General features: G+C 57.1%; 4 protein-coding genes and 2 non-coding genes across 16 annotated transcripts; 2 read left to right on the top strand and 4 right to left on the bottom strand.

Moving 5' to 3' along the window:
- Positions 1 to 2,164: 2,164 nt before the first annotated feature.
- PATL2 (PAT1 homolog 2) lies at positions 2,165 to 9,219 on the bottom strand. Of its 10 annotated transcripts, none has more exons than XM_075160603.1 (17): positions 8,943 to 9,219; positions 7,350 to 7,452; positions 6,842 to 7,164; positions 6,567 to 6,635; positions 6,395 to 6,460; positions 5,833 to 6,000; positions 5,632 to 5,718; positions 5,006 to 5,160; positions 4,788 to 4,871; positions 4,569 to 4,707; positions 4,339 to 4,448; positions 4,157 to 4,254; positions 3,725 to 3,852; positions 3,421 to 3,569; positions 2,529 to 3,175; positions 2,347 to 2,444; positions 2,165 to 2,269 (listed from the first exon to the last, which is right to left on the bottom strand). In XM_075160603.1, exons 2-15 carry the CDS (start codon positions 7,402 to 7,404, stop codon positions 2,560 to 2,562), a joined length of 2,247 nt encoding a protein of 748 aa, XP_075016704.1. In that variant the 5' UTR covers positions 7,405 to 7,452; positions 8,943 to 9,219; the 3' UTR covers positions 2,165 to 2,269; positions 2,347 to 2,444; positions 2,529 to 2,559. The 10 variants fall into 10 exon arrangements, with proteins under 10 accessions (XP_075016704.1, XP_075016703.1, XP_075016702.1 ...); XM_075160602.1 differs by lacking the exon at positions 8,943 to 9,219 and adding an exon at positions 8,031 to 8,069 and having other exon boundaries at positions 3,725 to 3,769; positions 4,328 to 4,448; XM_075160601.1 differs by lacking the exon at positions 8,943 to 9,219 and adding an exon at positions 8,031 to 8,069.
- A 1,072-nt stretch (positions 9,220 to 10,291) lies between these two features.
- On the top strand, positions 10,292 to 13,579 carry B2M (beta-2-microglobulin). Its single transcript, XM_075160615.1, has 4 exons — positions 10,292 to 10,585; positions 10,868 to 11,146; positions 11,675 to 11,709; positions 13,298 to 13,579. Exons 1-3 carry the CDS (start codon positions 10,519 to 10,521, stop codon positions 11,686 to 11,688), a joined length of 360 nt encoding a protein of 119 aa, XP_075016716.1. The 5' UTR covers positions 10,292 to 10,518; the 3' UTR covers positions 11,689 to 11,709; positions 13,298 to 13,579.
- A 3,542-nt stretch (positions 13,580 to 17,121) lies between these two features.
- Positions 17,122 to 22,261, top strand: TERB2 (telomere repeat binding bouquet formation protein 2). Of its 2 annotated transcripts, XM_075160613.1 has the most exons (7): positions 17,122 to 17,303; positions 18,139 to 18,220; positions 20,175 to 20,320; positions 20,654 to 20,715; positions 21,214 to 21,302; positions 21,405 to 21,496; positions 21,735 to 22,261. In XM_075160613.1, exons 1-7 carry the CDS (start codon positions 17,240 to 17,242, stop codon positions 21,881 to 21,883), a joined length of 684 nt encoding a protein of 227 aa, XP_075016714.1. In that variant the 5' UTR covers positions 17,122 to 17,239; the 3' UTR covers positions 21,884 to 22,261. The 2 variants fall into 2 exon arrangements, with proteins under 2 accessions (XP_075016714.1, XP_075016713.1); XM_075160612.1 differs by having other exon boundaries at positions 17,240 to 17,303; positions 21,214 to 21,496; positions 21,735 to 22,225.
- Positions 22,262 to 23,313: 1,052 nt separating this feature from the next.
- Positions 23,314 to 26,792, bottom strand: RPS17 (ribosomal protein S17). The gene is made up of 5 exons (XM_075160614.1): positions 26,701 to 26,792; positions 26,291 to 26,442; positions 25,807 to 25,912; positions 23,990 to 24,055; positions 23,314 to 23,439 (listed from the first exon to the last, which is right to left on the bottom strand). The coding sequence occupies exons 1-5, from the start codon at positions 26,701 to 26,703 to the stop codon at positions 23,359 to 23,361; spliced, it is 408 nt and encodes a 135-aa protein (XP_075016715.1). The 5' UTR covers positions 26,704 to 26,792; the 3' UTR covers positions 23,314 to 23,358.
- On the bottom strand, positions 25,280 to 25,412 carry LOC142086929 (small nucleolar RNA SNORA71). The gene has a single exon (XR_012675287.1). It is a non-coding gene; the product is annotated as a small nucleolar RNA SNORA71 (small nucleolar RNA).
- Positions 26,113 to 26,243, bottom strand: LOC142086924 (small nucleolar RNA SNORA71). The gene has a single exon (XR_012675282.1). It is a non-coding gene; the product is annotated as a small nucleolar RNA SNORA71 (small nucleolar RNA).
- Positions 26,793 to 27,248: the final 456 nt, after the last annotated feature.

The following is a 27,248-nucleotide window of genomic DNA, read 5'->3' as shown; positions in this document are numbered from 1 at the left end:
TGGCTGGGGATGCATAGGGATGAACATAGCTGTACCAAAGACGACCTTTCCAACAATAAAGTGTGAGGAGCAAGTGGAGAAGACTTTGAACCTGCTTTTGGCAAACCTGATTTTGAGGGCAGAGGAAAGACTGAGGCTGTAGGACACCAAGATGAGCAGGAGAGGCACCAGGATGACAAAAGCAGCTGCCAGAATGATCTGGAGCTCTTTCCAGCTGGACCTCACACCCTTTTAGATGATTGATAGCCTACACCTCACCACTAGCATGAAGGGCAGGAGTCCCTCCTAGGTCCTGCATCACATCTGCAGCATCTCTTGTCTCTGTACAGCTGTACACAGGCATCTCAATTGCTCCTCTGAAGTGTGTTTCAGAAGCTGAGATGTGAGCTGGCTTGATAAGCTAGGGAGATAAATCCCGCCCAACCGCTCAGCCATACCAGTCACATCCTTATTTTCTGCAAATTCTCCGTGTGCATTAGTTTGACCTCTGCATGTCAATTTAAAAGAATATTTTCATCTGCTCTCATCTACATGGGGTTGGAGCTTGGCCACATATGATAGCTACCAGTCGGTGGATGAGACAACTTTCTGGTGCAAACCTCTTTTGAATATACACCAGGCTTTGGGTGTCAAGTTTAGACCTCTGGATGGACATCCAGGTGCTTAGACACAGGTGTCCTAGGCTCAGATGTCCCACAGGCTTAGGGGAAACCCACCATATTCCCCTGGAAGCCAGGCAGGAGCCACAAAGATTTCTACAGCGAGATCAGATGCTGCACCTTGGCACCCCCTCAGCCCTAGATGCAGAAGTGAGGGTCAGCTTGTGGTCAGTTAAAGTGGCTCAAGAAAGATGCTTCAAGCTACTTCATCGTGACCATGCCTGCAAGCCTTTAGACTAGGTAGCCTTTGAGAGCTCAGCAGAGAGACGAGGTGCCCTGTCACCCACCCATATACGTTCAAGATCCCCCATATCCTCCCCATGTGCACCCAGATGTGCCCTCCTGCATGCACAGATCTTTCCTTTCCCCTCAGGGCAAGCTCTGACCCCATCTTCCCCACCACATCCATTTTCTTCCAGCCCATTCCTCGCCCTGGGGGCTCAATTCCCTTCTGTCCCCAGGCACATGGGTCCTCTGATCCCCTCCGCTCCCTTCTGAGCGCCTTGCCTTCTCCTCCATCCCCCTTTATCCTCTTTCTGGGTCCTCTGTGCATCTCTCCCTGCTTCTCCTTCCCCTTTACTGCACACGCAGATCCCCACCATCCCTGACCAGGTGTCTCCATGCCCAGGCAATGCCTCCAGGACCCCTGTGCTTACAGCAGAAGCTGCCCACAGGAGTCGGAGGAGCTCGTTAATCACCTTTTTATTTTATTTCAAGTGCTGTACACAAAGTCACTCACCCCCAGGTGCTCCCAGCGCCCCTGTGCAGACCCCGCCTCAACACCCGCCGTGATCTGGCGCTCACTGCTGCGGGGTGCGAGGCCAAAATAAGTTACCCGCCTCCCCGTGCTGTGCTCCCAGGCACCGGGGCAGGTGGGCATCAGCCCTCGAGCGCCGGCCCTGCCAGTGCCAGGTTCACCCAGAGTGCCCCGCACCAGGGTAAGTGTTCGCTTTGAAACTCAGTCACAGCATCGGGCCCTGCCCGTTCCCGGCACTGCTGGCCCTGGCTCCCATCCCCGGCTCCCGGCGCTCAGCACGGCATGGCAGCCTCCGACGGCAGCGGGCAGCACCTGCGGGGAAAGGACGAGGTTGGAGCATCCAGTTGTCGCACTCACGCTGCCGGCAGCTGCCTGAGCCTGCCTGCCCAACCACCCCAGGGTGCCCTAGAGCTGCTGGCTAAATTGCTGGGGGGATCCCCTCGGCTTTTCGCCCCCCACTTTGATTCACCCCACGGGGACGTGCCATCAAGGTGTGGTGAACCTGATGCAAACACAAAACCCAGTGCCAGCCAGCATGGTCCTGGGATCGCTAAAAACAGGAGCAAAGCCACAAGGATCAGCTCAGCCCAGTGGAGGTTTGGAGACTTGTGTCCTACGGGGTCCCCAGGGGGACAGAAGCAGTGAGTCCCCAATGCCGTCCGCCGCATCTGAGGGACCCCTAGCAGAAGCAGGGAGTACTCACTCCATCTTGGCTTCCAGGTGGTGGACCGTTTGCTTGTCCAGGTAGCGGCAAAAGAGCGAGAGAAGGTTGCTGGGCAAGAAGAGAGGTTCCACCAGAGAGGCCTTGGGCACTTGTGACAGCTCGCGGGCAACCAGGAACACCGTGTCTGTCCTGGGGGCATCAATGCAGGGGGGTGAGCGCCCCATCAGCTGGCGAACCCCAACCCCGTCGTTTGCACGGCCCCTCACCACATCTCAAAGTCCCCGCCGCGTGGCTCCAGCGGCACGTCGGAGGACAGCAGCCTCTCGCCGTGGCTCAGCAGGCAGTAGAGCAAGGAGATCCCAAACTGTGGGGAAGCACCAGGAGGAGCATCACAGGAGGTGGCACCTGGGGGACGCCGCAGGCCTCTGCCCTCCTTGGGGCCACCTACCTGGTTCTTCAAGGCCATGGCGAGGGGGAGCTCAGGGGACTCGGGCAGAGGCCTGGTCATCTCCTGCAGGACCTCGATGAGTTTGCTGAAGGTCATCCCGCCCACCACCTCGTTCAATGGGCTGTAGAGCAGGGGGAGAGACTGGGCAGGGCAGAGAGGAGAGCAGGGATCTAAGACTGTTTGACCCATCACAGCCACAGCCCCATCCCTGAGTCCCATCCCAACACCTGGACGCAAGGGTCAATGCTGCACCCCCCTCCCCAGGGGGGGACTGCCACCAGGACTGCTTTAACCCCTCCTGGAGGCCTTTCTCCTCCTCCTCAGGGAAGGAAAAAGGCTTCTGCCTCATGTCAACCCCACCAGCTGCCTGGCTATCCTGGGACGCAGCTCGATGGGCCCCCCCGTTGCCCAGAGTGCCCCTCCCCAGCAAGAGCAACAGGGGAAGGAGGCAGCCCGGGATGTCCCTGCCCTGGCTGGAGGTGCTCGCCTCGTCCAACACGTCCTTCTTCATGAGGAAGGGCAGGTGGTGGGTGATGGTCAGCAGGATCTTCTCCGCTTGCTCCCGGGTCAGGTGGGGCAGCAGCCGGGCCGTGAGCTTCTTGCCCTTCTGCACGCACAGGAGTTGCAGGAATTCATCCTCTGCCTCCCTGGGGACGAAGGCTCCATTGGCACAGACCCCAAGGGATCTGTAACATTTCTGTCCATCCAGAAGGACCAGCATCAGCTTCAGTCGAGGACAAGGCTCATGAGCAGGGTCAGCACAGGCCATGGTGACATGGAGGACAGGATCCAACCCTCCCCATCACCCAGAACTACTCGTCCATGACCATCTGAGCCCCGTGAGGACCAGGACATGCCGCCCGCTCCCCTCTCCCCAACGACACAAACTCACTCTTCACTGCTGCAAGCCCTGATTTTCAAGGCTTGGTAGATACGCTCCACTTCTTGGCTCTTCTGCTCCTGACAGCAGGGCTGCTGCTCCTCCTGGGTCAGAGGCATCTTCCGCTGTGTCTCCTCCACTTCCAGCAGCTGCAGGAAGAGCTGGAGAAACCACATGGGGTAAGGAGGAAGCTTGGAGCATCCTCTGCCTGCCAGTTATCCAGGACCTCTGCCCAGGCAGATGTCCCCCCACAGAGCTCTTCAGAAAACAAAGCATCTACATCACCCCATCTTGCCCCGAATCACGGCTCGCTCACCTTCTCGATCCTGTGCAGCGCCCGAAGCCGGTGGCTCCCCGCAGCCTTCAGGAGGGGAGAAAGGAAGGCACAACAGTTACAGCCAGCACCAGACACCGCCGCCGGCAGAGCACTGGGCCAGCTGCTCCCTGGGGATCAGAGGCGGCTTCAGGATACAGAGCAATCCCAAGGGAAGGCCACGGCCAGCTCCGACTGCCTGGAGCTCCATCCCATCCCTCGGCAGGGTACAAGCTGCCACCACCGAGGCGGCACCCACTCCAACTCTGCGCCTCATCCCATGGCTCAGGGCAGCACCGAGAGCGGGGGCGGCACCCATGCTCGGTCACAGCAGTTCCTAAAGGTCCTGCTAAAGCTGCTCCAGGGCCTGGGGAAAGCTGAAGCGTTGTCCCCAGGCATCGAGGGCACCCACCAGCCTAGCTCCCCCTCACCTACCTCCTCCACGAGGGCATGGTGTACAGCATCGATGGCCCGGCGAGGGCTGTAGCAGGTGGATACCGCAACCTGGCCCAGCGAGCCCGCAATGCGCACCACTGGAAGAGACATGGGACACGGTGAGACCATGTCCCGCAACTCCTCACCTGGCCCCCCGCCCCAGGCCCTCACCGGAGTCGTACGTCTCCACTTTCTGGATGAATGGTGTGACCAGCTTGGGGGGCTCCTGCTTGTTGCGCCGGCCGAGCAGCTCCTCCTCAGCCTGTTTGCGCTCCAGCCGCTGGTAGTACGTCTGTAACGACAGGCATAGCCAGGAGGGGAGCCACCACAAGCCTGGGCACCCTCTGGCTCCCAAAGGGATGAAGCCCCAGCCCCAAGGTGCAGGATGAGGGTGCCACCAGCAGGAGCTCACCTGGTAGTAGTAGTCATCATCCATGTTCTCGCTCTGCAGCTGGATCATCTCCACCTTGACGACCCAGTCCTTCTCCTTGGAGGTCATCAGCCCAGCATAAGGGTCCACTTTAGGAGACCACAGCTTCTTGGGGGAGATGCTGGCACAGGAGAAGATTGCAGCCTGCTGTAACTGCCCAGAGCCCCCCTGCCACCCCACAGCTCCCCAGGACCCCCTTACCTCTGCAGCTGCCCGCCTTGCTGCTGCCGCTGGGTCAGGATCCGCTGGTGCTGGGGGTGCAGCTGGGTCATATGGCTGGGCGCGCTGCAGAGGAGACCAGACAGGGGCCAGGGGGCTCAGCACCTGCACCAGAGCCATCCCCAGAGGAGGGACAACCCCCAGCTGCTTTGTGGGGCTCCTCCAGTCCCACCCGGGCACCCCGCTCGCCATCCTGCTACCTGAGGTTCAGCTGGCCGCTGGCCGACGGACTGAAGAAGAGAGCGGGGTCCAAAGAGGGAGACATGGGACCGAAGTGCATGGCGAGAGGCCGCGGTGGGCTGCTGATGGTGGGTGACACAGGCCGGAAAGGGGTCGGAGCTGCGTACTCTGTGGTCTGGAGAGGGAGAGAGAAGCGATCACGTGTCTGAGCCTTCCCCTCCAAGGGTCCCGGAGGGGTCTGCCAGCTTCATGCTGGCTTCTGGCTCCCTTCCTTGCAGGGGCCACCCTCTCCCTGCATGGAGAGGACACATGGGGCACCACAGCAAGGTGATAGCCCCCAGAATCCTGCCACTACAGCTGAGCAAGGAAAGGGGACCTGGGTGTCACCAGGGATTGCGTGACCCAGGTCCATCACCAGTGCCACAGCACAACACCATGCCCAGTGCAGGTCCTGTGGGGACATCAGGACACACCGGTGGCTCTACCTTCCCCGTTAGCAAGACACCAGAGATGGGTGCTCAGGATTAGATGGAGCTGCAAAGTCTGCCCCGGATAGCAGAGCTTTGGGGAGACACTGTCCCATCCCCTGCCGCTCCAGGGCCACCTCAGAGGGGACATGGTGGTGGCTTGCAGCCCACTGCGTTACCTGGTTAGAAGCGAAGAGCGGAGAGGGTCTGCGAGCCGGCGTGAAGGGCCGAGGGGAGCACGGTGAGCGAGGCATCAGAGGCGACTGCTGCAGGGCAGGAGATGGGAGGTGTCACTGGGACAAGCCTGTCCTCAAGGCTGCACCTCTGGGGAGGGGAGGGCAGAGGAAGAGGGGATGCAAGAGCCCCCCAAAACCCGTTACCTGCCGGAGAAAGCGCTGGGGGAAGGATTTGGGGGACATCAGTCTGAAGTCAGGGCGCTTGAGCCGGGGAGAGCCCCCATAGCCCCTCTGCAGAGGGGAACCAAGGAAGTCGAGGGCCATGTTGGCAGATGGTGGGGGCCTCTCCAGGACCTGGAGGATGGCTTTATCCTGCGGAGTGGAGGCAGCAAGAGATGGAAATGGAGCCCAGCTGGGATCAATTTAGCTCCCCCGACATCAAGCAGCTCACCAAAGCCTTTGGTTGTTGCTCAACCAGACCATGCACTGGCCATCCTGGCTCCCATCCTGGTGGCATGCAACAGCAGGGGATCCATAGGGACACCTGGCATGGGGGTCCCAGTCCCCCCAAACTCAACAGCTTTGCCTTCAAACCCAGGCTCTGCTTAGGGTGGCCTTGGCACCCAAAAGACACATCCTTGCACCTCCAGACCCATGATGTGGCTTTGGAGGTCCCCTGGTCACCTCAAATCGCCTGCATGACGCGTGGCCCAGGGTACCAGGGAGCCCTCGGCTGCTCCCCAAGGGCCTGGCTGGGGGTACCCACCTCCAGCACGTGGTGGGGTGGGATGCTGCCGGGGCAGGAGCCCCACACCGTGGGATCCATCGCCAGCTGGAAGATAGGGAGATGGTCAGTATGGGGAAGGAGGACAGTATGGGGCAGGGGACACTACAGGGGCCGCTCAGCCTTGTCACCGGATGGGAGGAGATATTTTTACCGTGTCCTCTTTGCTGAGCTCTGCCCAGCAAGCACCAATCCTGCTGTCCAGCACCGCCGAGTCCTGGCTCTGCAAGCAAAGAAGAGGTTACAGGCACATACTCGGCCCTAGCATGGTGGGTCTTCCTCCCTTGGGCAGGGACCAAACTACTCCCTGGTGCCCTCCGTGGGGCAGGACCCACAGGTGTGGGGATGGAAGGGGCAGCAGCGGGTCCCCACCAGCCCCTCTGCCTGCCGGCCAGGCGTGGGTCCCCTCCCTCTCCGGTCACACGTCACCTCCAGCGTGGGTTTGCTCTGCACAGCTCTCATCACCGCCGGGTCTCCCAGGTCGTTGGGCTCCTCACAGGGCTCCTGGTCTTCCTCCTGTTCCTCAGTTCCCAACTCCTCCTCCTCTTCCTCCAACTCAGAGCTGACCTGCTCGACCTCTGGCTCCATCCCACCTTCCTCCTGGGGCTTTCCCAGCTCCTCTGGCTGCTCAGCCGCTCCAGGCCCCAGTTCCTCCCCGGCCTCAGGCTCCTCTGCCACCGCTTCAGCCAGCTCAGGGCTCATGTCCAAAGGCATCAGAGGTTTTGCAGTGTCCTCCTCAGTGGAGTCTCGGTCTTGGAGGAGGGAAGCAGAGCACGTCAGGGTGGGTGAAAGCCTGGGCAGTGCCCACCAGGGTCCCTGCTCCCAACCCAGCTCCTCACCAGGCAGGAGGACACCTTCCTCGCCCCCACCTCCATCCTCCTCACCCCATTGGGTGATGGCTGACCTCCCCCACTCTGAGGCTCCCCTGAGATCTTACCTAACCCAAAAGTCATCTCATTGTACAGGTCGAGCTCTTCATCCTCCTCAGCCATCTCCTCCAGCAGAGGCGCATCTTCCACCAGCAGGTAGTCCTCAAGGATCTGGAGTTGAAAGCAGCAGGGTCCCCGCTAAGGGACACGGGCAGGGATAGGGTAACCCTAACCTGCCCTCAAGTGGGAGGCACCCAACCTCCCCCCACCCCGCTGGTGGTGCTGGGCAGACCCCAGGGCTCATGGCCGCTCCGCAGCTGGAAAGGGAAGAGCGGGAGCCATGGGCACTACCAGTGAGGGCAGGACCCGCTGGCTCAGCACAGGATAAGAGCCCACTGAAGCCTGCTGGGACCAGGGCTGCAGCCACCCAGAGGTGACTGTGGCCCCTGCCAATGCAGGGAATGCTGGCATGGAACAGCACCAGCGTGGGACACCATTAGGCTTCAGAGTGAACACCCTGCTACCAGGGCATGAACAGCACCCGAGCACAAGGCAGGGAAGGGCACCCCACCAGCACCTCCAGGGCAGTGTCTTCTCCGGCACCGACCGCTCCCGAGAGAGCCAGCACCGGGAAGGGCGGCCCCGGGGGAGCCGGCACCGAGGAGGGGGGGCGTGACCCGGGGCAGCGGGAAAGGAGGCGGCCCCGGGGACGGGCCAGCATGCCAGGGCGGAGCAGGGCGGGCACTCACAACGGGCTCGCCGCCCTCCGCCATGCCGCGGCGCTGCCCGCCCGCCCGCGTCCCTCTACGGGGCCGGGCTGCCTCCGCCGCCGCCTTTTAGGGACCGCCGCCGCCGCTCCGGCGGCACTGCGCCGCCGCGCATGCGCTTGCCGTACAGCATGGCGGCGCCCAGCTGCGCCCCGCGCCCGCGCAGTCTCTTCGCCCCGCCCCTCAGCTAGGCCCCGCCCACGCGGCCGGGAGCGGCGGCGGTGCGTGGAGCAGGGATGGGGATGGAGCTGGGGGGATGAGGTTTGATGACCCCACCCGCGTAAAGGGGCTGCAAAAGTGCAAACACCTGCGGCTTTCAGGGCACAGAAAACCCCAGCCTGGCTTTTTCCACTGCTCTCGTTGCTCCTTGCCAGCAATGGCATTTTCCAAACCGATACCCCTCTGAGCAGTCATGGAAAACCAGAGGGACACGGTTGGTGTGGCTGGAAGCGCACCTTGGAGATTTACGGCAGTAGATTTGAAAGCAGAGGGGAGCAAAACTAAGACGAAGAAGCTGTAAATCTCTGCATCCCGCGAAGTGCAGCAGGCTGCCCTCGTCCCCCCGAATGCCAGGAGCACCTCGGTTGAGTCAGACCTCACCCGCTCTTTAAATATTTCTCTCTGCTAATAAAAGCAGAAGCACCCTAGAAAAGGAAGATTTGGCTGTTTGAATCAAAGCAGCGTGGCCTTTTAGAAACATCACATGGAAAAAAATCATGGTTCAGCTTCTCTTTATGGGGAAAGTCTGCCAGGCGTTGCTGGTTATGGCAGAGTCATCTCCAGCGATTCTCATCCCAACAGGGAGAGCCCAGGCATCAGCACGGAGAAAGGATCCATGTCCTGCAATCAGCTATTTGTGTAATTAATCCTCCCCGAGCCAAGGGGATCGCTCACCTGGGCGGAACCAGACTAGCCTCCGGTCGGGCTCCGAGGCGGTGACCCCCGATGCCAGCTCAGCCGCCGACACAGCAGTTAGCGTTTATTTCTGCGAGAGCCCAGAGATCCCCGATAAGGCTCCGGCAGCAGCTGCGTCCCCTTATCTCACAGCAAAAACACTCAACGGCAGCTGCGTGGCCGCCGGCGCCGCTCACCGGGCAGCCAGCAAACCAAGCAAGAGCTTGGCTCAGCTGGTCCAGTGGGGATTGATAACAAATACTTGCAGGTTTTTTCTTTTTTCTACTGATTTACCTGCTGCCTTTGGGTGGGGGATGTTCTCTGTACATGCTTTATTGATTTAAAGATAGGTCTTTAACTGGAATGCATTAAGATGGCAGGTCTTAAAGGGGCTCAGTATTGGAGGAGCTCCATGATACTGCTGTTTTTTTCCTGCTAGTAGTTACTTTCCTTTCTTTTCTCTATTTTTTTTAACTTTTTAATGCTTATGCAGCTAGATGAAGGACAATAAATGTCTGCTTCCCAGTCTGAAACAGTGACTCTGAAGATAAGCAGTACATGACCTGTAGGACCATAAGCAGACAAGCTCCTAAGCATACAAAATATCTACATGCTCTTTAATACTGGTTCATTTTCCTTTTTTAACCTTGGTTCTCTTAACGCTACTATTCAAAGCTGCTGTACGTCTCTAAGCAGTGCCTGTAGTGTTACAGAGCCGCTCGGAGGCGTATCTAGCCTAGCTGGGCTACAGTGCTCATAGTTTTTCTGGAGGAGGCACCAGAAAACCCGGCTCTTTGACCTTTGGGTTCTTGTGTTTGACGTTGGGGAGTCCACGCCGTGGCTCAAATGGCAGAGTCAATCCATCCCGCAGCCGCCAGATCGAGAGGCTGACGCACACAGGCTTTGAAAGAAAGCAAGGCGAGCTTCAGAAAGGAAGGCAGCCGGGCTGCGCCAGGGTTGCCTGGTGGCATAATACCGGCCCTGGCTGCAAAATCCTACATGAGAGGTGGGTTTTACCCCGCTTTTAGTGAGGGGCAGGAGCTGGGCAAACACGTTGTAGCCGCTGCTCCATGACCTGCTCCCGTCGAGGGTTCCTGACCCGGGGAAGGGGGCTGGGGCCCGGTACTGCCTCACACCTTTGATGCCTCCATCTCCGAGGTGAAGGCCAAGGGCGGGGCAGGCCCCGGGGCGGGAAAGGCCCCAGGACGGGCCTGGGGCACAGCCACAGCAGCAGCCCTACCCGCGGCCGGGGTGGCTCCGGCTGGCATGGCGCCAGGCAGAGGCGCGGCCGGGGTGGCTCCGGCTGGCATGGCGCCGGGCTGAGCCGCGGCCGGGCACGGGGGCGGCTCCGGGCCCGCCAAGGCCCGGGCGGTGCCTCGGGCCTGAAGCGAAAGCGAAAGCAACACTGCGGGGGGGGCGGGCTCGCACAACCTCTCCGCTCCCGCTCTGCCCGGAGACTGATGACCCCTGGGCACGTCTGCACCGCGACTGGTCGCGCGCGGCAGGGCTATAAAAGGCGGCGGGCGAGCGGGGCGGGCCAGTTCGTGAGCGGAGCGGAGGAGAGCGGGTGGTGGCCATGGGGCTGGCGCTGAAGGTGGGGGTCCTGCTGCTGGTCGCGCTGGTCGGCCTGGGGGAGGCGGATGGTGAGTGCCCGGGGCGGTGTGAAGGGCGCTGTGAGGGGCCTGATGCCGGTTACCGGGGGGGGGCCGGGAGGCGCTGCGAGGGGCCTGGTAGGGTGAGGGGCAAGTGCTGTGGGGGCCCGGTGCCGGGCAGGGGGGCGTGAGGGCCCTGTTACGAGTGTGAGCTGGGGGGGAGGTGCTGTGAGGGTACCGGTTACCGTGCCCGGGTGGGTGGGCACTGGCTTCTCTGAGGCGGTGCCTGCTGCAGCCCTGCTTCTCGCTATCCCCTTTACCCCCCCTCTCCAGAGGCACCGAAGGTGGAGGTGTATTCCCGCAAACGTGTCGCAGACGGGCAGGAAAACACCCTCAACTGCTTCGTGAGTGGTTTCCACCCTCCGAAGATCGAGATCACCCTCCTCAAGAACGGAGAGCCCATGAGTGATGTGAAGTACACGGACATGTCCTTCAATGACAAGTGGTATTTCGAACGCCTGGTGTATGCGCCGTTCACCCCCAAGAAGGGTGACGTCTACGTTTGCAGGGTGGCCCATTCTGCCTTCAGAGAGCCGCAGTCGTTCCGATGGGGTATCGTGTGCCTTCCTCTTCAAGCTTTGCTGCTGTTCATGTGCAGAAGCCAGAGCTCATTAATTTATAGCCCAGTGTCTCTGTTTTCCTTCTCTTCAAAATCTATGGGGTGGATTTTGAAGGTCTTGAAAAATTAACCTGGTTTCAGCTGGGCTGAAAAGGCTGTGTATACGTACCTGTGAAAGAGTTCGTTAGTAGCAGACAGGGAAGACTTGCTTTGGTATTATCTGTAGGTATTTGGCTTATGCTGTGTCTGACGACTCTTAGTGAAGCACTCTGACCTCTTTCTAGGTGAACTTGCCTAGAAAGAGATGGGTCATGCAGTGATTTTTGGTGAATATAAAGAAGGGTATAGTGGTGGGGACCGATCGTGATGACCCAGCCTGCTGCAGCAAGCAGCCAGCCAGGCAAGGGCAGCTCTCTGGTTACTGCGCTGGGGCTGTTTCCAGCAGGGGTGGGCCTGTGGTGATGGGTGAGAGGGGGTGCTGTTTGCCCCGAAGACTAACGCTCTCCCCTTCTTGCTTGCAGATGCAGACTTCTAAGCTGTGAGTGGGATAATCCTGGTGAGTTACGCTGATGCTCCATGCTGTGCTTATAAGGGGAACGTGGACTGCTTTCTGTAAGGGGGAAGTCTGTAGTTTGCAGAGTTGAGGAACAAAAGCAACCACCAGAAAAACCCCCATATCTATACTGTTGCTGCTGATTGGGAGCGGGGCTGTTCCCACATCCTTTCTGTCCACTTTTTTGGCCAGTTCTCAGCCATACTTTGCCTACAAGAGTCTCCTTTGCTCAAAACAAAGGATACCCTTGGAACAAAACTTACTGCATGTCTTTGGCGTGCCTGCCAGATATTGTTCAGAGTTGTCACGTGTCCTCTAGTGCTTCACCAGAGGCCGTGGTGCTGTCCTCTCTCTGGTGAGGAGGAAGTTGCCATACCTGGAAATCCCCGTGACTTGGGGGGAGGCAGGCTAGAGTTAACCCTGTAGCAGGCAGTGTGTCGGCTCGATAATGCGGGATTTATGAGGCACATATCAGCGACTTGCTGCCAGACCAGAAGCAGTCTTGGTTCACCGGTGTCTCACAGTCTGAGTGCTCCGGGTTCTTCAAACTATCTGGGCATAACTGATCTGGATTTAGCAATTGGGTAAAATACTAGTTCAACCCTTGAAGGGGAAAAGAAAACTAAAAATACATGGCCTAGCTGATGTAGTTGCAATGCTGGTTGAAACGCCTTAGTTACGTACCCTGGTAGAGGCTGGGTAATTATTAACTGTGCCCAGGACATGCCCTGGCAAGACCTCACTTGAAATGCCCTCCACATTGGACCAGAAAAATGTTACCGATGGCTTTTAGATAGACAGAATAATAAGTCAAATGAACTTTGTAAATCAGAAAAACTCTCTTGGGCATTTCTTCTTGGGAAGATGTAGATGGATCTGAGTCCTTTACTTGTCACTGTCTAATGCTGCTGTCCCTCGAAAGCTCTCCAGCCCTTCCTTGCTGTAGAGCAGCAAAGGCTAGGAAGGATGTTAGCCTTCCAGGGACAAGAGAAAATGGAGGTCAGTTGACCATCTTTCTAGTGGGCGATGACAGAAGAAGATACGCTCTTGATTTGCAGCAGAAAAGCTGAGGTGTGATATTGGGGCTGGGGAAAGGCTCAAGAGATCCCCCAGAGCCAAAAATGGTTGGATTGGAAGGATATTTAGAAGGGATGCTGCAAGTGCTTAAGTGTTTGTTTCTAACTGCTGCTTGAGATGGGATGCTGAGGTAAAGGGACCTGTGATTTGATACAGTACAGACATTTCTAGGTAACGGAGCTCTGAAAAATTATATACAGCCACTCTTCTGGTTTGTCACCTGCTTTTGGGCAGCGAGGACGGAAACCTGGCCCGAGGCCAGGGTCTGGGCTGCGCTGTGCCCACACGGCAACATGGCGAGCAGTGGCTTTGGTGGGGTGTCGGTGTGAAGGTCACCAATGGTGGGGGATGCCAAGCTTGGTTGGAGGTCGGACATTGGTGACTTCGCTGGAGTCTGGAGTCTCCGACTCTGCAGTTGGAGTTCCCTTGTGGAAAACCTTTTTTTTTTCCTAAAATAATTACAGTTGAAGGTGTGAACAGAGTGACTGATGTCAACCTCCTTTCCCCCATGCAGGTCTGAAGAATTCTGCATTGCAAGTCAAAATAGTCTTGAGCTTCTGTCCTTTTTTCACATCTTACTTGCGGATATGGTTAAAAGCAATCATCTTCATTGCAGAATTCCTTCTTTAATAAAGCTTATCATTAAAATATCATTTACTCAATGCAGTATGCAAGCTAGGCTTTTTTTTTTGAGCACATAGCTATAAATGTCTGCATTATTGATTAAAAAACAATTGTAGCTCTTCAGTGCTCTGAATTGTACAGGATTTTTATCTAAATAAAATTGGAAGTCTTCGGTGGAGTCCTTAAAATGTTTCTTCAGAGTCTTATGACAACCCAAGCTGATTTTGTGGGCTCCGATGGCTGCTGGGTTGTGGGTGGATCTGGAGGGTGGTGGCACTGTGCTCAGGTGCATTTTTTTATCCTGCTGAGAACATGCAGGAACACTTTTCCATCAAAAAAAAGACGAGAAGAATTAAAGGTTTGTGTGGGATCTGCCTGGCCACAGGCTCCTGGGTTGCTCTGAAGGGATGGCACAAAGTTTAAAAAAAAAAAAAAGATAAAGTGACCTTGGGGCACTGGGTCTGATCTTAAAGCTGGGTGAGAGGAAAAGGAGTGGATGAGCAGGATGTGCCCACTTCAAGGGGGAGAGCTCCAGCTGATGCTTCTTGGGGTGTGTGGTGTAAAGCTGGGCTGAGGGGAAGCAGAAGTGCGTGTCAGTGACTTTCATTTCTGGTTTTCTCTTCTGCAAGCGGCTGACCCCACAGAGAAGCCCTGTTGGGGGCAGGTCTTCTGCCACACCTCGGGGGTTTGATGGCACTACCCAAAAATGGCGCTCCTTAGTAGAATTGGACAGCCTGCTTCTATTTTAGAAAGAAGTCAGTATGATCGCTTGGTGACTGTTGGATTGAGGAGGATCTCATTAGTGCAGATCTCATGTACGTGAACAAGGGATTCCTGGCAATCCAGTGGGTGTGATCTATTGCAGGTCTCTTCTTGGGTGTATTAAGATTTGCTGTGACTGGTGTCACAGAACACCCACTCGAGATTTTGAGGGATCTTGGCTTGTTTCGTAGCTTTTTTCCATTAAAACCACGTTTTCTGTGATGTACAATAATAGTAACTGTCCTGTGCAAACCTCTGGCTTTTAAAGCAAAGACATTTACCTCAAAGACAAATTCTTTGCCACAAGCAAAGTTTTTTGGGGTTTGCTGGGGTGAAGGGAGCAGTTACGGGGACTTTGCACTCACCAGAGGAGCATTCAAACCAGGAGAGGTGGGGATGTCATGACTGGATGGTCATGCAAAGCGCTCGTCACCCAGCTTGTGACCGAGTGTGGGATGGCAGGACTCACCAGAGCCACCACACAGCTCAGCCTGTAATGCCAGCTGTGCTCTGCAGACCAGCCAGGGACTGCACCAGCCCCAGCAGTGGTCCTTCTGTGGTAGAAGATGGTCTGGGAGGTAGGAAAAGGTTTGGGATTCTCCTTCAGAGACCCCAGCGGAGCAGCACAGCCTGCTGTGAGAGCCCAAGGTGGCTTGAGTCATGAACCACATCATGGCTTCCTCATGGAGAGCCACCAAAGTGCCTACCACCACCTTGCCTTCACCTTTACTATCCTCAAGACCATCACAAAGTAACAGCCAGGTGCATCACACCAACAGTAAAACCTCATCCTAATTAGGACACAAGCGGAGTCAACTGCAGAAGCTGAAGATGCTGTGGCATAGGCAACATGAGACAACCACATCTCCAAAGGAAACTTAGATCAACATCTCCCTGCATCAGGGAAGTCTTTGCCCTGATTGCATCTGTGGGCTTTTTGTGGTCTTACTTAGGAAATATTTTGACAGCTTACTCAAAAATTCCCCCTCTGGGGGAGAATGATGCATGCCAATCCCAGAGGCTGGCTAATTTTGATTAACATCTGAATTTTGGGACCATATCTAGAATAACATTCTGTGTTTTATCCTTGGGGTCCAGCTTGGGGAGGGTCCAAAGGTATCCAGGATGTAGCTGTGCTGCTGCTGCTGGCTTTTCAGCAAAAGTTCCCAGGAGATGGAGTTGTTGAGGGATATCTTGGCAAGATTGAAGCTTGAAACAAGCCTCATTTATGCTTTATGAAATACAAGCAATTTTGCTGCCAGCAAACTATTTCCCGAGTGTTTTTAGAAGAACAACTTCTAGGAGGACAACTTGGGAGAACGTTTTTGAAGACCAACCTCTTCAACATCAGATCTCTTCGGAATTTTTAAAGCTTCACCAGTTCCTGCATGGTAGGGAGTAAAAGCTGAAGGAGTGGGGTGCAAGAGGAGGGGAAAATCATTCAAGACACAGCTGAATATAGATGTCCTCTGAGAAAAGTGGAACCAAGTGAAAAAGATGCTGCTGAACACCCAGTCCCAGCTCTGCCACCGCAGCTCCAGCTCTGTGGGAATGAGTTTGCCATCCACTCCCTCTCCAGCAAGCAAACCACAGCAAGCTGGGTAAAGGTGAATATCCACAGCATGTTTTTGCCGGAATGTTCATACAGTGTCTGCAAGAGGAAGGCTGCACAGCCCCAGGCCAGCCCTAGCTGCTTGGCACAGGCTGACCCATTTCAGCTCAACTAAACTGGGCTTACCTGTGCCATGTAGCAGTTACACTGTGGCTTAACACCTTACCTTTTTCTCCTTTAATTTGAGTGTGTTACCAAGCCCATCATGGAAAGGCGAGTGCAAACAGAAGTAATTCTTCAGCTTGTGTAAAAACTTGATGAAAAACAAGTAAGAATGAAAGACCAGGAGTTTCTGTATCACTTTTCAGTACTGCTGACACGTAACTTGACTGTTTGGGGCGTATTCAGCTTTGCTTAGGTATGTGCACTGGGGTATCTTTCTCCTGGGACATGCAGAAAATCGGAGGGTGGAGGAGACTAAGTTGAGCCCTCACGTGGCTCTGTCTCGCCTGTGTGTCCTGCTGGGCTGGACTTGGTGACCACAAACTGTCTGGCAGGATGGTTTGTTCCCACCGCAGCACAAAGCACGTGCCGTCTAAAGGGGACGGGGTCTGGCGGGCAGCTCCGGACTCTGATCCAGCAGGTGGCATGGGAGGACACGAAATCCAGGCAAGGAGACGCTGTCTTCTTCTCACTACCTCCTCTTTTGCCACCACCTACAGAGAACATGAATACAGAGCATCTCCAGGGGAGCTCGTGCCCCCCATGGAGCGGGAAGGAGTTGGGACTGAGCAGTGAAGGAGCCCACAGTGTGAAGGCTTTTGCCCCACCTTTCTACAGAAGCTGGAAGAGATTCAGAAGATGGTGCAGGGTGATGGCAGGAGTGGAGAGGACCGAGGCCAGCCGATGATGCTCAGCTCTGCCACTGCCTTCTCTTGGGCAAGTCAGCCACAGACACTGCCTCCACTGTGCCCTCAGCTCGTCCCGTCCCCTTTCCAGGGGTGACACAAGTTGGTGAGAGCCGTGGAGGGTTTCCACAGGAGGTTGAGCATCAACACGCCCCGGACACCAGTGTTCAGATCCGGGGGCAGCCCCACTCCTGGCTCAGCTGCGTGTAGGTGTGGGTCACCTGCAGCCATCTTGGGACGCTCAGCCGAATGCAGACAGGCACGGGGAGGTGGCAGCGGGGCCGAGAGACCTCGTGAGGGGCAATATGAAACCTGCATGGCTTCACTTGCCGGTGCCTGAACGACTCGAGGGGGGCTGCCAGCCCTGGAAACGGCCGCCGCCCCTCGGGGCACCGCGCCTCTCCTCGGCGCCCACCGCCCCTCGGCTCCCCGCCGCCGCCCCTCAGTGTCTTCCCGCCGCAGCTGCCTCTCAGAGCTCGTCCCGCCCCCCGCCCCGCCGCCCCTCAGCGTCCTCCTGCCGCTGCGCCTCAGGTTGCCGCCGCCGCCCTTCAGGGTTTTCCCGCCCCGCCGTCGCCCCTGAGGGCTCCTCCCGCCGCCGCTTCCCGCCGCCATGTTCCGGGGCCGCCGCGCCTGGTTCTCGCAGAGCGTCAGCCCGGACCCGCGGGAGCTGTGGGGTGAGGGGTCCCGGCGGCGCCCCGGGGATGAACCACGGGGGCAGGGAGCTGACACACGCCCTCGGTGGGGCTGAGCAGTGGGGGCACAGCCCCGTCACCCCTCGGTGGGGCAGAGCAATGGCGGCACAGCCCTGTCACCCCTTGGTGGGGCAGAGCAATGGCGGCACAGCCCCATCACCCCTGAGTGGGGCAGAGCAGTGGGGGCACAGCCCCGTCACCCCTCGGTCGGGCAGAGCAATGGCGGCACAGCCCCGTCACCCCTCAGTGGGGCAGAGCAATGGCGGCACAGCCCCGTCATCCCTCAGTGGGGCAGAGCAGTGGGGGCACAGCCCCGTCACCCCTCAGTGGGGCAGAGCAGTGGCGGCACAGCCCCATCACCCCTGAGTGGGGCAGAGCAATGGCGGCACAGCCCCGTCATCCCTCGGTGGGGCAGAGCAGTGGGGGCACAGCCCCGTCACCCCTCAGTGGGGCAGAGCAGTGGCGGCACAGCCCCATCACCCCTGAGTGGGGCAGAGCAGTGGGGGCACAGCCCCGTCACCCCTTGGTGGGGCAGAGCAGGGCTGAGCCCCCCCACGGTGGGGCAAAGCATGGGTTTGGCAGGTCCCCCCAGGGCCAGGGCAGGCCACGGTGCCCCCACACTGAGGAAAAGTTCAGAGGAGCCCTCCGTGGGGTAGTGGGAGACCCATAGCCATGGGAGCCCATCACAGCACCCACATTGGGGCCCGGCCCTGCGGCCCCACAACCAGCCCAGGCAGCTGTCCCCATCCCAGGCCACCCTGAGGTAGGGACACATTGGGGTGTCCACCTTCCTCCTTACCTCCTCTTCCCCCTGCAGCGGCCGGTGGCGGGGCACTTGCCAACTGGCAGGATGCCGACTACCTCTTCAGCAGCGACGCTGCCCATCCGGACACCCGCAGGTGGGCTGTCCCCCCCAGCTATCCCCCCCGTGTCACCCCCATGCCAGCAGCATCCTCCTTGCTTGGGAGATGCCTGCAGCCCCGTTTCACGCTCACGTTGAGCCTTCTCCAGGCACTATCTGTAGGGAGCGAAAGATCAATGAAGGCGTAGATAACGGTTTTAATGTAATTAATGCAAAGTATTTAATGGATGCGACATCCTTTAAAAGTCAGGGTGGTATTTTTAAAGTGCCTGGTACAGATCTGCCGGGATTTTAGTGCTTAGTGGGGTCTGAAAACTCACATCCATGCTAAACTGTAGCTAGACAAAACAGAAAATGACTGCAGAGACCATCGATGTGTTAGGCTCGCTTAACTCCGATGTAAATTAAACAAATTGCACTGGTTTTCTCGCTACCTTTGAATTGATCTACTGGAAAACTAAAATAGAGGTGACACCATCCCCAAGGAACAAAAAAAAGCCAGCAAAAATGTGTAAAAAAGCAAGCATGAGTTAACTCTGAAAGAAAACTTGGGGGTAAAAATGGCTGGAAAAGGGCTGAATAGCTATTTTCCTTCTGCTTGCTTAATAAAAAAAAATCAGAGAGCTCACAAATACAAGGAAAGGCTGTTGTCCTGGTTTTGGCTGGGATAGCGTTAAATTTCTTCCTAGTGCTGTGTTTTGGATTTAGTGTGAGAAGAATGTTGATAACACACTAATGTTTTTAGTTGTTGCTGAGTACCCTGCTAGTCAAGGATTTTTCAGCTTCCCACGCTCTCCAAGAGCACAAGAGGCTGGGAGGGAGCATAGCCGGGAGAGCTGGCCAAGCTGGCCAATGGGGTATTCCATACCATGTGACGTCATGCTCAGTATATGAATGGTAGGCGTGTCCAGGAATTGCTTGGTGGGTGGTGAGCAATTGCATTGTGCATCACTCATTTTGTATATTCTCTAATTTTTTTTCCAACCCCCTTCCTTTTCTGTTCTATTAAATGGTCTTTATCTCAACTCATGAGTTTTCTCACTCTTACCCTTCCGATTCTCTCCCTGTCCCACTGTGGGGGTGGGGGGAGTGAGCAAGCGGCTGTGTGGTGTTTGATTGCCTGCCAGGTTAAACCATGACAGCTATTCAGGGTGTTCCTCCAGTGAGTGAATATTTATATATATTCAGTATCATGTAAATATATTTATGTGAAAGGGAACTGCAATGTTTTCTCACAATGCTCTGCAGCAGGCTTTGCTAGGCTGGACTAAGCAGCTTCTTTTAACACACAATTGCTTAAAACTGGCTTAGATTTTTGTAATCCTTCAGCCACTCGCTCCAGCTGCAGGAGAGGAATCCTGAGAAACCCAGAGTAATGACCTTCCTTTTGCCACAGTATCCTGTCACACTGGCTTGATCCCCAGGAGGAATTATATCTAATTATATATATATATTTAATGTATATATTCAGATTATTTCTTGGGAAAAATGTAATCATTATCCATACCCTTAAGCCCGGCAAACAATATTTAATTCCCCTCTGAAGAGGACGATGAGTGCTTGAGCATCCTCCTCCACCCTTCCTCGCTCAGCTGTAGTGCTGCCGCTGTGTGGGGACCGCGCCGTGAGACTGAACAGGGACCAGTAGGGTTAAGAATAAATAAATAAAAATCACATTTTTTCCCCCTCCCTGAAGAACCAGTCTCATCTCAAGAACAGAGTGCAGAACGGTGCCATTTTTAGGGACTAAATACACGTTTACCTGGTCCCCAGTGTCCTTCCTCCAGGCTGCTCTCAGGAGGTCCTGGCAGCTGGGACTGTAACAGGACATTGCTGGTAGAGTCTCATAGTTAGAAAATTACAGTAAATTAGGTGCTTTTGGCAAAAATATCAGAGCAGGTCAATTTTAATGACAATATCCCTTCAAACTTTTTTGTTTTGTTTTGTTTTCAGGCTTACCTTTGGAAACCAGCTGTCTTTTTCTCTTCCAGAATACACGAGAGCCTCGATTACTTGGAGGGCAGAGCGACGGTCTTTCACTCCCGTTACCTCTCCGTGTGGGCGAGCACCGGCGCGGGAGCGAAGCTGTCGGTGGTTCTGGGCCACTTTGTCCTGCCACCCGCCTGCCTGCAAGAAGGTCAGGCGGGAAAAAACCCATCGGGGTTTGGCTCCCCTGGGGGTTCCCCCCATGAGCGCAGCCTTTTGGGGGTGCAAACAAGAACCTCCAGGTACTTCTGCTGTGGGTAGAGGGAATTTCCTTCTGCTGGGAGCAATTCTTCCTCTCCAGAGACAGAGGAACTAATGCTCCATCTTTTATATTGCATTAGTGAGCAGCGCCAGCAGAGCCCTGCCAGGGCTCCCGACTGCATTTGCTAGCACCTGTGAGAAGCAGGGGCTTGCACAGGCAGCGACTGCCTCACAGTGTCGTAATTTGCTGCTCTCACATTCATTTATTTTTTGTTCATGGCAGAAATCAGAAGGAAAATCGGTAGTTTTATTTGGGAGCAGGCGGATGATTCCCTTGCAGAACAGGTAAGATGAGAAATTTATACTACAAGAGGTGTACCTTAAAAAAAATATCAGTTGTATCAACTTAAGGGACCCTGGGTTTCATCCCAGACCCTCAACCCAAATGTGGGATCAAATCTCCTTGTGCTTGCTGCGCTGTGACATCCCAGGGGGGACAGCACCGGACTGAGCGTAGGAGGCGCAGGAGGGATTTTCTCCCTCACCCATACAGACGTCCAGTCTCGCCGGCACGTCCTTCCAGGGCTGCCGATCGCCAAGATCTGAGTTCAGCCCTTTCGTGCGGCATTTTCCTTCCCCGTGTAGCTCTGAGACACTGCCCGCTCTCTTCTCAAAGCAACTTCTCAGTACTTTTGAAGCAAAAATGTGATTATTTAAAATTGTATTTGAAATTACGCTTGAAATCACAAGTCCTAAAAATACTGCTCTCTCAGACCACGTCTCTAGCGTTCTGCAGGGTACCCAGGGCACAACTTTAACTCAACTCTGCATTGATACTTGCAGCTCAATGAAAATCCGACGGACAAACTGGAGGCGGCGAGAAAAGGCTGTGAGGAAGAAGTGGAGGAGGATGCTCTAGACCTGGCCGAAAGGTATTTTCCTGCCCTCGGCGGTACGATTTGGACACGTCCCCAAGTTTCAAGAGATCCCCAATGCATAGGAAATAACGCACAGATTTTTCCCCTCCAATACAGCAGCGAAGAAGAAACAGGCTCCAGAGCTCCCGCCCAGGGGGAATTTCCATACCGTGCTCTCCAGGAATACCCGATGAATAACATGGTGACAGGTAACGTTCGGCGTTGGTAGATTTTTAAGGAGTGGGAAATATGCCTGAAAACGACTGTGGATGAAGCAGGGACCCCCCGGCTTGCTCCTCGCTTCCTCCCAGTACTTACAGCAGTGGAAACGCTGAGGGTGTGACTGGAATCGCTCCCTTCCCCTCCGCGCTTTGCGTTTTCCATCGTTCTTGTTCCGTTGGAGAAGAGGGCAGCTCCTCCAGTGAGACCCGCGCTTTCCCTTCGTAGGCTATGCCTCTGCTCGCGACATGAAGAAATATGTCGGAGAGCTCCGCGATTTCATTCCCGGCACCTCGGGCTACGCGGCGTATTGGATTCAGAACGAAATTAACATTTACTCTGACGTGAAGACTAAAATGAAGAGAAAATTTAAGTAACAGGTGGCTGCTCACATAAAAAACTTCACTGCCAGAGGGCTATCAGTCGCGTTTGGAAATTCAATCCCGTAGTTAGATGCTGGGACGCCTCCTTGCTCTCTTCTGCAGATGGATGGTTATTTTACCTGTCAGTCTGCGTTCTTCCTGTGTTTTAGTTAAATAGTGAAGAGATGGTGCTATCGAGCTGCAAATTCCAAGTTAAATCTCTGTAGTACTTGGAGGATTTATAAATTATCCCTGCTTGGCTTATCCTGACTGCAGCTCAGCGTGTTCAATGTAGATTTAAATACCTGGCTGCATTTACTGTCAACATTTTCTTCTTTAAATAACTATTTAAAACAAATTCCACAGCAAACTTAAATATAGACATTTCTCCCCAAAACACAAATCCTTTGTCTTTTTATTTGTACCGGGGGATTCAAGATGTGGCTGCGAACAGTGGTTTTCCTTGGAGGGACACACTGAGGTCTCCTTGCAGGGAGAGGGGAGAAGTCGCCCCACGACACAGCCGCACCCACCCATGGTACACGCTCACCGGTGGGACCAGCGCTATCATGGGGCTGGCAGGACAGGCAGGGGCTCCACGGGAGCTCCATGAGTTTGCAGAGGTTTTGAGCGCAGGGCTCCAGACTTCCCCTAAGCACAACCCCCCTCGTGCTGGAGCCGGTCACGCAGGCGGGGAGGGAAAACCCAGGGACTCCTGCCCGGCCGGGCTGCCCAGCAGCGCTGCCTGCCCTTGCCAAGGGCACCCTGCCCGCAGGTCACGTGCTGGATGATGCTGACAGCAAAGGCTGAGACCTGTAGGTCTCCTCTGCCTCCAAGCAGAGCCTCTGCCTTGCAGGACAGGCGTTTTGCAGGGCAGGACAGCACCCCAAAACTCTCACACCCCTGCTGCACCCTGGGGAAGTCTCGCTGGGGGAAGGACAGCACAAGGCTCAGCAGGGCCCGTCTCCACAGGGGAGCTTCCACCCCCAGACAGAGTGCTCTGCTCAGCCCGGCTCACTCCCCTCATACACAGAAAACCAGCGACAAGACTTTTTCCTTTCATTTAAGCACTTAAAATAGACCAATGTGGTTATAAGAAGCAACGTTTATTCTGGCACGGCATGACCCCCGAGAGTTACCCGCTTGGAGGAGGCACAGGCAAACCCAGGAGGCGCCGAGGGTGAGGAGCTCCGGCAAGCTCCGAGGAGCCACCGCGGTTGTCCTCTCGTGGCTGCATACCGCAGGAAAGCCTGTAAAGTAACAGCTTTGCACCTCACACCCCAAACAGCCAGGGAAGAACCCAAAAAGATGCTGGCAAATGTGAAGGTGTTGAGTCCTCCTCACCCTCTGAAGCCTTGGATACCTGTATTTGGGATGTGGCACCCCGAGGAACCAGCCCTCCCTCCTCATCCCTGGGGACGCAGGCTTCCAAAGACCAGGCAGGCTGAGTTTCCCCACGTTTATTGGAAAAGTGACATACAGCGACCGACTCAGAGCGCTCCTCGGGGCGTTTTGAAGTTCATCCCCACCGTGGGCTGCGTCACCTGCAGGTTGGACAGGCTGCCGAAGTCCTGGAAAACAGCACGGGATTGGGATTGGTCACACCGCCCTGCCCGCTGTCCGCGCCCGACCCCGCCGAGGGCGGAGGCAGATTCTTCCCGGGAGGAGCGGGAAGCGTGAACGTGCTGTGGTAGCACAAGGGGTGGATTCACGTCTCCAGAAAGAAGGGGAGATGACCACCCTGCTGTGGAGATCAGCTCATCGGTGGCGGGAATCTGGTCTTTTTATGGGCAAACCCATGTTCACCTCCACCCAGTGAGAGCTGACGAGGAGGCCCTTGGGTCAGCACCCTAGGGTGCTGCGGGAGGAGGGAGCGCAAGGAGCACACCCACGCCGCTAGCGGGGTCCTGGGCAAAGCCACCCTGCCTCTCCCCTCCCAAGAGCGTATGGGAATTAACCCGCCTGCAGGTCCCAGGGTGGAGGGACCCCCGCCACGTGCCCAGAGAGTTGAAGCCTTCAGCCAACACCATTAAGCCCCTCAGGGCAGCGGGATCACTGCTGGGGACATGCCACCAGCCTGGCAGGGTTACCTGGGCCAGAGGGACAACTAGGGCCACTCACCAGGAGCTTCAGCATTTCCTTGGTGTCCGGGTCCACTTCGATGATCTCCTGGTCGAGGGCAGAGACCTGGGGACGGAGGAGAGACGGACGCAGTTTGACGAGGCCCGGCAGCCACGTCCCTGCTGCCACCGGGGTGTCCCCACACACCCACTCCGGTCCCACCCCACCACAAACAAGATCTCACTGCCCGTCGTGGGGAAGGGCTCCAGCAACAGAATGAGCCAGGAGGACCCTGATGGAGTCCAGCTCTCCTGCCAAAACACCGTGAGAGGCCACCTGGCAGCAGAGAGGCCCCACACAGGGAGAAGAGCCTCTTTTATGGCAGGTCTTTGGAAACCCGAGGCCTAACCAGCTCCACACCAATGCTGCCGAGAGGAGCCAGGGTCAGGTCCACAACTGCACCGGTCCCTGTGATCGCCACCGACACTCGCACTCGTCCTGCAACGTGAGTCCCCAAGGCCAGAGCCCAACCACCGTGGTGCCAGACAGGAATGCCAAGTGACCACCTGGGCTGCCCCACGCGCAGGACCTGAGGTCTCCTGCTCCTTAAGCCCAGAGCAACCTCCTCCAACCCGCTCTGGAACCCAAACTTTGATCTCCGCACACGCTTCCTTCCCCAAGAGGCTACGTCACACCAGTATTTTTGTAAGAAACTGTGAATAACAGGGGTTCAGCTAACACTGCATTGACTGCTACAGCACAGACGCTCCCTCCCTGCTCAAGGTCCCTCCAGGGGTGACCTCTTCCCCCAGCACCACCTCATCCTGCCTTCGACAGGCAGCTGGAAGGTCACCATGTGCAACACACGGACAGTCGCCCCAGCTGGTTCCTCCAACACCAGCTGTGCAGGTCAGCACTGTGCTGACACCTAAAATCTGGGGCGTTGAGGATCTGTGAGAGGATCTGCACGGAGCTGCCAGTGTTTCACGCATCATTTCTAGCTGTCAGCACTGAGGGAGTCAAACCGAGCCCTGGTCTCTTGTGGGGAGCCGCGTCACCTCACCTTGGGCTACGAAACCAAGAAGGCAAAGCGGGAGGGGGTACTCCCGTGGCAGATCTCCAGGTGGGGGGGAGATCACCAGCCTGCCTTATCACACTGCTGCGGCTCCTGTGACATCCTACCATCGTACCTGTTCTCCCCACATCATCACTAAAATAACCTTCCACGCAACCAAACCCCAGCACCGACGACTTAGGGGAGCAGAGGTAACAGAACCGAGCGTTTCTGTGCAGCACAGAAGCCAGCAGCTCTACCAGAAGCTGACTAGGGAGATCTGAAAGAGGGGTGAGAAGCTACAGGCTACAGGGTTTGGGAGGGACGGGATCGAACCCACCGAACACGGGAAACACTTTCGGAGCTCCTCTCCCTGCGCTATCAATGACCAAGTCCCGGGCGAGACCTCAATCCCTTGCGAATGCAGGTTCAAGACGAGAAGGGGTTTCACCAATTCCCTCTCTTCAGCGACATCTGCTGTACAGCAGGTCTTAAGCCACTCTGAAATATCCTCCTCCCTCCCATCAAGTTACATTTTTCCTCATTTTAAGGTAGGAAATTGAGGAGGAATATCATCTGCCAACCAGCAGCAGAGTTGAAACGCAAGAAGTCAGCTGCTCCTCCCAGCCCAGGCACTGGTTTTTGAGGGAGTGCCCTGATACGAGGCCAAAATCCACCTCAGCCTTCTTCCACCCAAACCCTCCTCAGCTCCTCCTGGCTGAGATTTTGGTTTAAAGAAATTTGGGGCCGCTAATGGAGAAGACACCTCGAGGCAGGACAGACAGACGCTGAAGTGGGCACTCGAGCGCAGGCAGAGCCTCACCTCGGGGACATAGTTGTCTCTCCTCTCCCTCTCCTCCTCCTGCAGTTTGATGGAGATGCCTCGGACGGGTCCCCTCTGAATACGCTTCATCAGGTGGGTGACATACCTGCGGGGACACACAGGACCACCCAGGACTCCCAAGAGCCCGTGTCTCCCTTCTCCACCCTCGCTCCCAAAATCGCACCAGGCTGAGGAGACAGAGCCCCCCCTGGAAACCCCGGCGTCGTCCCACCACCGCCCCGGCGATGTCCCTCCACCGCCCCGGCGATGTCCCTCCACCTCCGAGGCCCGTCAGGGATGGCGAAGTGTCCGACAGCAGCAGGGTCTGGGGGGGGGGCGGCCCCCCCAAACACGGGAAAGCTCTCGGCAGGGCTGCTCTCCCTGCACTATCGATGACCAGGCCACGGGCGAGACCGCGGTCACTTTCGAATGCAGGCTGCGGCAGGAATTCCCACCCGCGCCCAGCCCCCGCCCCGCGCCTCACCCCGCGATCTTGTTGCGCAGCTTCTTGCTGGGGATGATGGCGATCTCCTCGCACACCCGCTTGTTGGTGTGGAAGTCGTTCCCCAGGCGGGTGTAGTACTTCTCGATGATCACCCGGGCGGCCTTCTTCACCGTCTTCGTTCGGACGCGTCCCTGGGCGGGTGGGGAGCGGGCGAACACCGGTCAGGCCCCGCCGGACCCCCGCGGCCACCCGGGCCCGGCTTCCCCCGGCCCGCGGCCCCTCGGCAACGCGCCTCACCCCAGCCCCGGTCCCGGTCTCCCCTCCCCCGGCCCCACGCCCCCCGCTCGCCCCGCTCCCCCCCGCTCTCCGGAGCCGCTCAGCGCCCCGGGCGGAGCGGCCCCGCCGGCGGATGGCGGCGGATGGCGGCGGCGGGCGCGGCCGGGACCCACCATGTCGGCGGCGGCCGCGGAAAGAGAGCAAAGGCTGCCGGGAGGCGCGCGGGGCCGCCGGGAGCCCGCGGCTCCCACAGCGCCCCCTCGCGGCTCGGAGGGCGACTGCAGCAGCGGGGAGGGGCGGGGCTCGGCTCCGAGGGGCGGAGCTCCGAGGGGGCTCGGCTCCCGGGAGGGCGGAGCTCGGGGCTCCGCGCGCTCCCCCGGGTCCTAGCGGCCGCTGGTACCGCGTCCCGCACCGCCGCAGGGCGCTGCGGGTCGGGGCGGTGCCCGGGCTGCAGGCCCTGGCTGGGAGCCCTAGGGGCCGGATCCAGCGCTGGCCCCGGACTGCAAGGTCCTCAGCACCGCTCTGCCCCCCTGGGTTGGGCTGCAGCAGCCCCAGCACAGCCAAGGAGGCAGTTTTGGGGGAGCGGGTGCCCTGGGTAACACGCGCCTGTTCCACATTAGGCTGTGAGGGAGGAGGACACAGAGCACCCACAAACTCACATCACCCATGAGAGGGGGTCTGGCCCCATGGGAGCATCACCCAGCTCCAAAATATGAGGGGT

Source organism: Calonectris borealis, chromosome 11 (assembly GCF_964195595.1).
Source record: "Calonectris borealis chromosome 11, bCalBor7.hap1.2, whole genome shotgun sequence".
NCBI lineage: Eukaryota > Metazoa > Chordata > Aves > Procellariiformes > Procellariidae > Calonectris > Calonectris borealis.
Note: the sequence above shows the minus strand (reverse complement) of the source record. Positions and strands in the feature narration are given on the sequence as shown.

Excerpts from the sequence above, each read along its gene's own strand:
- PATL2 (XM_075160601.1), bottom strand. The coding sequence starts at position 8,054 with ATGGCGGAGGGCGGCGAGCCCGTT. Across the intron at positions 7,453-8,030 it reads CGGAGGGCGGCGAGCCCGTT|ATCCTTGAGGACTACCTGCT; the intron begins GTGAGTGCCCGC and ends TTTCAACTCCAG. Across the intron at positions 6,636-6,841 it reads AGAGCAAACCCACGCTGGAG|AGCCAGGACTCGGCGGTGCT; the intron begins GTGACGTGTGAC and ends CTTTGCTTGCAG.
- RPS17 (XM_075160614.1), bottom strand. Across the intron at positions 24,056-25,806 it reads GAGACAACTATGTCCCCGAG|GTCTCTGCCCTCGACCAGGA; the intron begins GTGAGGCTCTGC and ends CTCCGTCCCCAG. Across the intron at positions 23,440-23,989 it reads AGGAAATGCTGAAGCTCCTG|GACTTCGGCAGCCTGTCCAA; the intron begins GTGAGTGGCCCT and ends GCTGTTTTCCAG.
- TERB2 (XM_075160612.1), top strand. The coding sequence starts at position 17,240 with ATGTTCCGGGGCCGCCGCGCCTGGTTCTCGCAGAGCGTCAGCCCGGAC. Across the intron at positions 17,304-18,138 it reads GGACCCGCGGGAGCTGTGGG|CGGCCGGTGGCGGGGCACTT; the intron begins GTGAGGGGTCCC and ends TTCCCCCTGCAG. Across the intron at positions 18,221-20,174 it reads GCCCATCCGGACACCCGCAG|AATACACGAGAGCCTCGATT; the intron begins GTGGGCTGTCCC and ends TTTCTCTTCCAG.
- B2M (XM_075160615.1), top strand. The coding sequence starts at position 10,519 with ATGGGGCTGGCGCTGAAGGTGGGGGTCCTGCTGCTGGTCGCGCTGGTC. Across the intron at positions 10,586-10,867 it reads CGGCCTGGGGGAGGCGGATG|AGGCACCGAAGGTGGAGGTG; the intron begins GTGAGTGCCCGG and ends CCCCCTCTCCAG.